We start from the raw sequence: 12,242 nt of genomic DNA on the forward strand, positions 1-12,242 counted from the left end.
AATTAAGAAAGTTCAATGAATTGGGCATATAACTAAAAAAACTGGGAAAAGAATAAATTTAAAACACCCCCAATTAAATACCAAATTAGAAATTCTGAAAATCAAAGAAGAGATTAATAAAATGGAAAGTAATAAAACTAATAAACAAAACTAAGAGTTTGTTTCATGAGAAAACAAAATAGATGGATCTTTGGTTAATATGATTAGAAAAAGGAAAGATACTGATACTAAATTGTCAGTATCAAAAATGAAAAGGGTGAATTTGCCACCAATGAAGAGAAAATTTAAGCAATAATTAGGAGCTATTTTGCCCAATTATATGCCAATGAATCTGATAATGTAAATGAAATGGGTGAATACATACAAAAATATAGATTGCCAGATTAGCAATTGAGGAAATAAATTATTTAAATAGCCCCATTTTAGAGGGGGAGGGGAAACTGAGCAAGTCATTAATGAACTGCCCAAGAAAATAGCTCAAGATTTATGGATGTATATATAAATGAATTCTATCAGGTATGTAAACTATTTCAAAAAATAGAGGAAGAAGGAGACCTTCCACATTCCTTTTGTAACAGATATGGTGTTGATACCTAAAACATGAAGGGCCCAAACCAAGAAAGATTATAGACCAATTTCCTTAATGAATATTGATACAAAAATCTTAAATAAAATATTAGCAAAGAGATTACAGTAGTTTATCACCAGGTTAATGACCAAATGGTATTTATACCAGGAATGTCAATATCAGGAAAACTATCAGCATAATTAACCATATCAATAACTAAACTAACAGAAATTATATGATTATATATACAGAAAAAACATTTGACGAAATACCACACCCATTCTTTTTAAAATGCTAGAAATCATAGCAATAGATGGAGTCAATATTGAAGGAATTAGTTCTATTACTCTTTGCAGGTGATATGATGGTATATTTAGAAAACCCTAGAGAATCAACTAAAAATAATTAAATATTTGGCAGAGTTTCACTATATAAAATAAGCCCACATAAATCATTGACATTTCTATGTTATCAACAAAACCCAGCAGCAAAAGATAAAAAGAGAAATTTCATTTAAAATAGCTGTAGATAATATAAAATATTTGGGAATCTACCTGACAAAAGAAAATCAAGAACTATATGAACACAATTAATTACATAACAGTTTTCACACAAATAAAACTAGATCTAAACAATGAGAAGAATATCAAGTGCTTGTGAATAGGCTAAGCTAATATAAAAAAAGACAATTCTACATAAATTATTTATTAATTGCCATGCCAATCAAACTGCCAAAAAATTACTTTATAGAGCTAGGAGAAATCATAACAAAATTCATCTGGAAGAAGAAAAAGTCAAGAATCTCAAGGGAATTAATGAAAAAACAAAGGAAGGTGAATTAGCTGGGCTAGACCTAAAACTATTATAGAGTGGTGGTCATCAAAGCTATTTGATACTGGCTAAGAAATACAGTAGTAGATCAGTGGAATAGTGGACAATAGTCAATGATTTTATTGATCTAGTGTTTGATAAACCCACATGTGATGTGCTGTTGTCTCCAGAAACTGCCGATCGCTCTCTGGTCTAGAGGAGAGACTTCTTCCTCCAGAGAGCCACCTCAATTCTGGCCTAGAGCAGAGACTATATCTTGAGTGCCGCTCTCTTTTATCCTCCAAGAGAATGGGCGTAGGATAACGCAAGGGCTTCTGGGAAAAATTACTTCAACCAATGAACTTGCTCCTCCCCAGGAGTTCACAGATGTAAAACTCCCAGTAAAGGCCGGAACTAGAGAATTGTTAAGTACCGACTTAGCACTTAGTAAGAACCTAATATCTCATTATTTCATTAGTACTTAGGAAGAACCTAACACTCACAGATTCCAGTTTCTGGGATTAAAAACTCACTATTTGACAAAAATTGCTGGAAAAACTGGAAAATGCTATGATAGAAATTAGGCATTGATCAACATCTGATACCCTATACTAAGATAAGTTTGAAATGGATTCATGATTTAGACATAAAGGATGATACCAGAAGCAAATTAGGAGAAAAAGGAATAGTCTACCTCTCAGATATATGGAAAAGGAAAAAATTTATGGCCACAGAACTAGAGAATATTATAAAAGGCAAAATGTATAATTTTTATTACATTAAATTAAAAAGGTTTTGCACAAGCAAAACTAATGTATCCAAAGTTAGAAGGGAAAAAGAAAGCTGGGGGGAGAGGGGAATTTTACAGCCAATGTTTCTGATAAAGCCCTCATTTTTAAAATATATAATTGACTCAGATTTGTAAGAATACAAACCATTCCCCAATTGATAAATGGCCAAAAGATATGAATTGACAATTTTCAGATGAAGAAATAAAATTAAATAATTAATTATATGAAAGAATGTTCTAAATCACTATTGGTTAGAGAAATGCAAATTAAGACAACTCTGAGGTACCACTTTACACCTCTCAGATTGGCTAAGATAATAGAAAAGATAATAATGAATGTTGGAAGGAATATAGGAAAACTGGGATCTTAATGAATTGTTGGAATTTGCTGGACCTGAAGTCAGGAAAATCTGTATTCAAATCCTGTCCCTTACCAGCTGTAAATCATCTAATTTGATCTTTACAAAAACCCTGGGAGGAAAGTAGTGTTATGCTCATTTTACCATTGAGAAAACCAAGGTAAGTGGATTAAGTTACTTGCTTGGGTCATATAGATGGAAGTATCTGAAGCAGGATTTGAATTCAAGTTTTCCTCACTCCAGGATCAATACTGTATCTTCTCCCTAACTGCCAATGTGACTTTCATATTGTAATGCAGAAGAAACTGAAGCAAGATAGAAATTAGAAAGTTTTTAATATTTTATTTGGATTTCCGAGAGGGAAACATTGTGCTGGGGGGATGTTGCCCCCAGAGCTGATGTCCAAAGCATCCAGCAGTGAATGTGAATTCTCAATGACATATTTATACACAGTAGCTAAACAAAGGCAGGGAGGTGGAGTCCAAATTATGGTGAGCAAGGAATCTCCAGTCAGGAACCATACAATCCAGTTCTGAGATTGGGGGGTAAGACCGTAAATTGTAATAAACTGGGAGTTAAGGAGGTGTCCAGGTTAGTCAGGAAGTCTGGAGTCCCCCTTATCTTGAGTTTACATATTGACAATTAGAGTAAGTAGCCCTGAGTTATATCAGTGTTAATTAACGGGGTTGGGGGTGGGGGGAGTATTGCAACTAAGGAGGTTGAGGCAGAACAATTCAGGGAAATCGAGGCAGAACAATTAGGGAAACTGAGTCACAACAATAAAAAGTAACTGTGGCACAACAATATAGTGACATTAGAAGGAAAAATTAGGAAACCCTGGTATGCATAGAAGTTAGGAATGAGGTAGGTTGCAAAGAAATAAAAACAAAATTTGGACTACATTGGAGAAGGTTGGAAAAGAAGAGAAGAGAAAAGTTTAGATACTGTGGAAATTATACTGGATTTGGAATCAGAGGCCTTTGATTGAATCCCTGGATCTGCCACTAATTCCTGATAGGAATTTGCACTTCATTTACCCAGATTTCAGTTTTTGATCTACAAAATGTAAGAGTTGGACAATAAAAATTTTTATGATTTCTTTTTTGATAGTATTTTAATTTCCCCCAGTTATATGTCAAGAAAATGTTTAGTATTCATTTTTACAACATTTTAAGTTCCAAGTTTTTTTCCTCCTTCCCTCCCTTCCCCTTTTCCAAAGATGGTATAAAAAGGATAAGGGGGAAATTTTTTTCCTTTTGACTTTTTAAGATAGAGGCTTTGAGAAGAGGAAATCAGTCATTGGAAAGAGAAATATTGAAGATCCAAGAGAAGGAAGTGACAATTACTGGAGGAGATGAGAATCTATAGAATCATGATCTTATGTGTAAGGCCTTCCTTTCAGACATAGAAATAGGTTAAAAACGTTCAAATGGTAGGAATTTGGATTTGACGATTAGGAAATGAGAAAGAGGTGGGAAAGGGAATAAGCATTTATTAAATATAAATATCTTATTTGATTCTTACAACAACTCTACACATTTTATAGATAACATTTTAAGGAATGAAGTTGAGTGTGTTCAAATAGGTTCTTTACTCTTTATAAAATGGAAGGCAAAGCTATCTGTTGAGAATTTAGTGTGGGGGGGGAGAACTGTGGAATAGATCCTTTAGCTTTTGTTATTTGTCATCAGCACTTCATGACATGTGCATTCATTGTCATTAGTTAATGTTATATTTTGAATGTGGAGACTATCTTATCCTTAGTTTTTGTGTTCCATAGCAGCTAGCAATGGTTGAATTATTATTATTGTTGTTGTTATTATTATTTGCTGAGGCAATAGGGGTTAAGTGATTTGCCCAGGGCCACACAGCTAGGAAGTATTCAATGTCTGAGGTCAGATTTTAACTCAGGTCTTCCAGACTTCAGGGCTGGTGCTCTATCCACTGTGCCACCTAGCTGCTCCTGGTTGAATTAATATTTGGGATTAAATTGAATAACATGTCTAACTATACCTCTATTATCTTTTAAAATAAAGTTGATTTGAATGAATAAAATTGAACATTAATTGGTATTTACAGAAATTTTATTTTCAAAGGTAAGAGAATGAAGTCATGACTTTTAAATGGGTTTGGTAAATAGATTCATTGACAGCTTTGTCTTTTTTTATGCTATAAAAGATATTTCATGTTTTCAATGTGGAGCATCTCAACATGTTGAATGTTTTACACCTTAGGTTCAAACAAAGAAAGAGGAACCTCTACCATCAGCAGTGAGCCAAAGCATTCCAACATTTTATTTTCCTAGAGGATGTCCAAAAGAAAAAGTAAATATAGATGCTGTAATTACTAAGATAGAGAAGACTTTTTCTCAGTTTCCAAATGAGAGAGCAACTTTAGAAGATATGGGTAAAGTTGCAAAGGTAAGATTGTTTAACTATGTAAAATGTTTATTACAATTTCGCCCTTGGTTGTTTTTCCTCTGCTGATAGCTAATACTGAGTAAGTGTTTAAAAGGTTTCTAATTCTAAATAATTTCCAGTTTTTAAAAATTTATGTAAATATGAACTTTCATTCATTCTGAAAATATTTGTTAAAGCCTTGTTTTGTGTAATGCAAAGATAAACATGAGAGTACCCTAGATTGATGTGAGAAAACATTAACTATATTCTTCACTTGTTTTCAGTACAAAACTAAAAGGTAACTTCAGGAATGATCTATTAAAATATAAAATTATTATGGCTTCCCAAAAGAAAATGGTAGCTTTAATATTTTTTTAATATTTCATTTTTAAAATATTTTTTTCTTAGAAGGAAAAGAAAAAAACTTTTTCTCAGGATTCTTAGAATATAAGTTGTTTAAGAACTTTTTCCTTTCTTAAATGTCACTTTTTGTTCGGTAAATTTAAGTTTTCCTTTTAGGAACAATAAAAGCAGCAGTTTAGGTATCTCTAAATAACTAGTTTTTGTTTTTTTGTTTTGTTTTGTTTTGTTTTTCTGAGACTGGGGTTAAGTGACTTGCCCAGGGTCACACAGCTAGGAAGTGTTAAGTGTCTGAGATCAGATTTGAACTCGTGTCCTCCTGAATTCAGAGCTGGTGCTCTATCCACTGTGCCACCTAGCTGCCCCAATAACTAGTTTTGACAAGTTTTAACTAGTGGGTAGTGTACTCTGAGTAAGAGTATATATCTGAAATAAGCACGGGGAAAGAGGAATACATCTGAAAGCCATCTCAACACATTATAAAACTCATATTGGTTTACAGTGAAGGTGAAGTTGGTAGGAAAAAGTGAAAATTTGACACATTTAAGAGATAACATGTGTTTAATATTTAAAAATTAATTGATTAAAAAATTAAAAATAATTTTATGTATAAACATATGTAAGGAAAAAAATTAAGACAAACTTTTTTTTTTTTAAACTTTTGTTACAATGTTCTGAAAGAATAGGTAATCAGAATTTCCTAGCACCTTTGTGGGCATCCTTGAATGTCTACATAATGTATCATAACCTGAAATGATTAGGGAATCATTTGAAACCTAGGTAAATCCATGACTGCAGCTATATATAACAGGTATATTACTATAATGAGGTAAGTGGGGAATGATTTCCTAAGATTCATATAAAATAGGAGTCATTCTTATTATTGTTCTCTGAAAACCCAAGTAATTGGATTAGTTATGGATTATCCTGGTGTTACCGAAAAACTTTTATTGATCAAGAAGTCAAAAAAGCCTAGTTTCCTCAGTTATCCAATCTCAGCACTTTGTACTCCTTTTATGTACTTATTACATTTCAATTTGCATTATTTGTCTGTGTACATATTATATCTCACTAGTTTGTAAACTTATTAGCACAAGATACCTAATTATTTTTTATCAAATGAAATAGAGGCAGTACTAAGCCAAACTTGAAACTACATTTTCCTCAGAATGTTCTTAGACTTAGAGAACATCATCTAGGAAACTCAGTAAAGTATTTGTTTGGTTTCTTATTAAACCTAATGTCATGTATTTATTCTTTATATTTGTTTAGTATATATCATATCTTCAATCAATATTCTTCCATAAATCCTTCACAAATGCGGTGTCTAATGCATTCAGTCTTCTGGACTTTTTTTTCTTTAAGTATTTCATAGATATTAGTGCAAACCTGTGGCACTGTGATACAGTAGAAATAACACTGAATTTGGTGCTAAGGAGCCGAGTTCAAATCAGTAATTCCATTCCAATATAATTTAAATAGTAATTCTGTCATTACTTATTTGGTCAAGTCATTTAACTTCTGTAGGTCTGTAATAATAGGAGATTATACTAGGTAACCCTTTCTTTATTCTCACCATGACCTCTGTTATCTCTGTTCTTCACCAGGCTAAAATCCCTGTACTAGCTGTACTTTCCTTCCTTCCCTATCTTGACTTTTTGGTGAACCATTTCATTCTCCATTATCTATTCTCTAACCCTCTGCCCACTTTGTCCTGTCAATGTCAAGCCTACCAAGCCCCAATATTAGATTATTCCCACTACCTTTGCCTCTCTTCATATACTCCCGAAGAGAGCTGGAGAAAATCATGAGATTATGGTGATTGGGGCCACTACAGATGTTATCTAATCATCTGATCTCAGCTGGCACTCATTTCAGCAATTTACTTATTATACTCATTAATCAAGTTAATATTCCATTCTTTACAGTGAGTAGTATTCCAAAAACCTCATCCATTTACTTTAGGTCACTTATACTTTTGATTCTTCCTTTTCTGTAACAGGCTTTTCCTTTTCATTTTCATTTTTTTTTTGGGTCCTGTATTTTCATTACTTAGTTCTTATATAACATATTGCTTCACCTTTTAGTAGGTGCTTAGTTAATCAATCAGCAGTTATTATCTACCTTATTCCATATACTGTGCTAAAGGCTGAGGATGCAAAAAGAAAGGAGCTGTTATACCCAAAGAACTTTGGGGAAAATAGCATGTAACATGAATTATTGGAGGAAGAAGAGAAGAGTGGTAGTGGTGATTGTAGAAGTAAATGTCATTTTATATAGTACTTTACGTTTCTCGTTTGATCTTCATTTATCTACGTGACATAAATGCTGTATTACTTACTATATGCATTTTAGAGATGAGAAAATTTAAAGCTGAGAGTTGTCATATAGCTAGTAAATAATAATAATAACAACAACAACAATAATATCTAGCATTTATAAAGTACTTTAAGATTTGAAAAATGCATTACATTGTTGAGTAGGCTAATTTCAGAAAAGCCAGGAAAGATTTATATGAACTTATGCTGAGTGAAATGAGAAACTCAGAACATAGTACATAATAACAGCAAGATCATGATGATCTTCTCTGATAGTCTTAGCTCTTCTCAGCAATACAATGATCCAAGACAATTCTATTAGACTTAGGATGGAAAGGGCCATCCATATCCTAAGGAGACTGATCTCCATCAATCCAATCAGACTGATTGAACCTATATTGTGATTTTTCCCTTGTGTTCTGATTTTTTTTTTTTTTTTTTACAATACAACTAACATGGAAATATATTTTAAATAATTGTATATGTATATCAGATTGCTTGCTGTCTTGGGGAAGAAGGGAAGAAAAAAATTTGGAATTCAAAATCTTACAAAAAGGAATGTTGAAAACTATCTTTACATGTAATTGGGGAAATGCTATTGAGGAAATTTTCAAAAAAAAGAAAAATGTTTTACATATATCTCATCTGAAGCAGATTTTGAATCCAGAACATCCTGATTCCAAGTTCAGGGATCAAAGCACTACTTTACAGAAGTATGTAATAGTCATTCTGTTTGATAAATATATAGAAATTTCTCTGTCACACTTGTAAAAAGCATCAGATTTCTATATTGTTATGAAAACTGTAATCTCAATAGAGATGTGCTTCATTTATTGAATTCACACATGTATATACAATATTGAATACACAAAGATATAATTCAGCTATTAAATTAACAGCCATTTAATGGTGGCCATCACAAGCAAAGTATTGGTTAGGAAAAAAATGTGTGTTTTTGTGGCAAAGAGAAGTTTGAGATCAATTAACTTCTCAAAACTATTCTTCTATTTTTGTTCAGTTTTGGTCCCAGCTTATTTCTCATGATTGTATTGCTGAGAAGAACTAAGTCTTATCATAGATGATCATCATAATCTTGCTGTTAAGATTTGTTATGTTTTGATTCTGCTCATTTTACTCTGCATCAGTTCATATAAATCTTTCCAGACTTTTCTGAAATCAGCCTGCTCATCAATGTAATGCAATTTTCAAAATTTAATCCCAGGTAGGTAAATGAAGATCAAATGAGATACATAAAGTACTAAATAAAAAGCCAAATGTGCTTGCCTAAAATAGATGAAACCAATGAACTAGCTCAGTAGGCTTGCCATTCAGTTTTATGGCAGATATGTATCTTTCATCCTTTTGGTTTTTCCCATATGGAATACTCTTGAGTTAGCTAGGCTATTATATTCTGGGTCTTGATATTATCAGCAAAATATCATTCAGGTAGGGACATCTGAAGAATTTTCCCATCTCCAGAGAATCCCTTTTCCATAACAATAGGAGGTACAATTTTTATTTAAAATAATTTAAGATTTACAAAGCTCTTTCCATTTTCTTTTGAATTTTGTGAATCCTCCATTACCATGACATACACTTTTAGTGAACATTTGCCCCTCTTTTATGCCTTGTTTAATATTTATAATTGAAAAATAATTTAATAAATTGTCTCTAAAGTTTCACCTGTCAAGTAATATTGTGTGATCCATTGCAGTTGCCTTGTTGGAAAAGAGCCTTTTTATCTGCAAACTATAATATCAGATGAAAAGGAGGGTATATAGTTTGTATCATCTTACTGTCCACCTTTTTACCATCTTATTTAATTGAAATAGATGAATTTGCTACCATTTATTTCCCTAAAATTTCTATTGTATTCTCCCCTTTTTTTTTTGTATAGGCCTGTGGATGTCCCCTTTATTGGAAAGGGCCATTGTTTTATGGTGCTGGGGGAGAACGAACTGGATATGTGTCTGTTCATAAGTTCATTGCAATGTGGAGAAAGTAAGTAGTATTTTTTGGTGATAGAAGATTCTGGGTTATTTCATTAGAACTTAGTTATATGTAGGCTCAAAATTGGCTATTACGAGTATTTGAATGTACAGTTACAGTGTAAATAAACATTTTTATTTAAACAGAAGATAATAGCTTAATGTGATATCTTTTAATAGACTACTATTTATTATGGGTTCCCATTAACTGAACAAGTGTTATCTGTATCTATGTAGGGCTACATATGCCTTTGTTTATCTTGTATTTATGAAGAGATAGGAATGGTATTCTAAATTTGACTAATTTTATCTATTTCAGAATCCTTCAGAATTGCCATGATGATGCTGCAAAGTTCATTCATCTTTTAATGAATCCTGGATGCAACTATTTGGTGCAGGAAGATTTCATTCCATTTTTACAAGTAAATTACATGAATGTTTAAATTATATCATTTTGTATAACCTTTGGAGATTGCCTCTGTTTTATAGGGATCTGCCTATGTTTTATAGGTATTATTTATTTCAAAGAATTATGATGTCAACCGAAATCATATGATTATTTTATTACATGCAGAAAAACTTTTGACCCCCCCCTTTTTTTTTTTTTTTTTTTTTTTTTTTGAAAAAAACATTTCTATTTAAAACAGTAGAAAGTATAGGAATAAATAGAGCTTTCCTTAAATTAATAAAAGTATCTATCTAAAATCATCACCATTATCTATAATAGGGATAAATGTAATAGTTATCTGTAATAAGGATAATCTAGAATCCTTCCCTAAGAACAGGGGTGAAGCACGGATGTGTTCATTATCATCACTGTTATCTAAATTGTATTAGAAATGTGACAATAAAACTAGAAAAAAAATTAAAACAATTAGAATAGACAGTGAAAAAAAAAACCCATCACTCTTTGCAGACAATGATTGTATACTTAGAGAATCAGTTAAAAAACTAATTTAAAAAAATTTAAAAACTACTTTAAATCAACAACTAGAAAAGTTGTAGGACATAAAATAAAACTACATAAATTATCATCAGTTCTCTATGTAACCAACAAAATCCAGCAAGAAGAGAGAGAAAGGGAAATTCTATTTAAAATAACTTTGGACAATATAAAAATCTTGAGAGTCTACCTGTGAAGACAAACAATAACAAAATATTTTTCACACAAATAAATAAAACAGTGATTTTGGGGGCACTGTGATTTTTTTTAAAAAATGTTTATTATAGATATTTTGAATTAATAGGATCATTTGAATTTTAAAAGTAAAAATGGAAATGATAAATTTGTGAAAATGGTTTACAAAACAAATAATTATTGTCGTGTATTTTATGGGCAATGAATTTTTTCAAAATGATAGAACATGTTGTATGACAGTATAACATTTTCAGAATATTATTTTGATTTCCTGTTTATTATTTTAAAAGTTTTATGTTAACTGATTGTTTTTTCTGATATAAAATTAGTTAGATTCAGGAGATAGTATTATAATTTGTGCATTATATTTATGACTCATTTTTAGTTATCTCAAAAAATTGTTACAATCAAGTTAAGTATTTCTAATTTGGAGAATCTTGCATTCCTTTCCTCATTTAATATGGAGCATCTCATTTATATATTTATTTATTTTTTTTTTTTAAGTAAAAATCATGAGATGATAAAAAGGTAGTGGCTATGCAAATCGAGAGAAGAAGAGTATACAAAAGATGATGTGAAAGTAAAAACAATAAGTAGTAAAATTGGTTTTGTGGATCATATATATATATATATATATATATATTTATACACACACACACACAAATGAGGAGTCAAAGATGACGCCAAGGTCATGCATCTTAGTAATTAGAAAAATAATGGTGCCCTTGCAAGGAATTGGAAAATTGAAAAAAGGGATATTTTTTTTGGGGGGGTGAGGGGTTAGAGGGAAAATAAAGAATTTATTGAATAAATTAAATTTAAGATGTCTATAGGGCATCTAGATAAAGATGTGCAAAAGACAGTTGGTGATATAGAACCGTAACTTGAGAGATCTGAATGTGTTTAGCAGAGATTTCAGCATTGTGGAGATTAATTCAACAATAAATATGGTACTACAAATGCTAGCTATAGCAATTATTCAAGAAAAAGACATTGAAAGAATAGGCAATGAGGAAGTAAAATTATTACTATGTAGACCGTATGTTGGTATGCATAGAGAATTATTGGAGAACAAAGAGAAGAGTTGTACAGGATGAAAAAGCATATAGATGAAGTGAAGAGCCACAAAAGTGAGATCATCCATCACTTTCAAAGTTTTCTAAAGAATGGTTACATGGTTAGACTGTGTTTATCTATAATGTTTCCCCAGTAGAATGCAATCTTCTTGAGGGAAGAGTTTTTTTCATTTTTCTCTTTGTATTAAATTAATGAATATATGATTTTGTAGATTACATGAGAAAATAAGTGTCTCATTTGCCTTTGTACCTTTCAGTATCTAACAAAATGAATTCTCTGTACTAGGCACTTAAATGATTGAGTGAATAAATATAAAGACATATAAGACTGACCTCATTTTGTATAATAAAAGCTCCTATGATCATTGAAGCTTGTAGTTTCATCACTGAAATGAATTGTAGAATATTCATTCCATCTATCTTTTAGGTAAATTTT

General features: G+C 31.3%; 1 protein-coding gene across 4 annotated transcripts in view; it reads left to right on the forward strand.

Moving 5' to 3' along the window:
* Positions 1 to 12,242, forward strand: part of PPP2R3B (protein phosphatase 2 regulatory subunit B''beta) — a 96,777-nt gene that overhangs the window by 32,818 nt on the left and 51,717 nt on the right. For all 4 annotated transcript variants that reach the window (XM_074300262.1, XM_074300261.1, XM_074300264.1 and 1 more), the window contains exons 2-4: positions 4,762 to 4,947; positions 9,502 to 9,605; positions 9,912 to 10,014. In XM_074300262.1, the coding sequence (XP_074156363.1) occupies positions 4,762 to 4,947; positions 9,502 to 9,605; positions 9,912 to 10,014 (393 nt within the window). The remainder of the gene's footprint in view (positions 1 to 4,761; positions 4,948 to 9,501; positions 9,606 to 9,911; positions 10,015 to 12,242) is intronic.

Source organism: Sminthopsis crassicaudata, chromosome 3 (genome assembly GCF_048593235.1).
Source record: "Sminthopsis crassicaudata isolate SCR6 chromosome 3, ASM4859323v1, whole genome shotgun sequence".
In the NCBI taxonomy this organism is placed as follows: domain Eukaryota; kingdom Metazoa; phylum Chordata; class Mammalia; order Dasyuromorphia; family Dasyuridae; genus Sminthopsis; species Sminthopsis crassicaudata.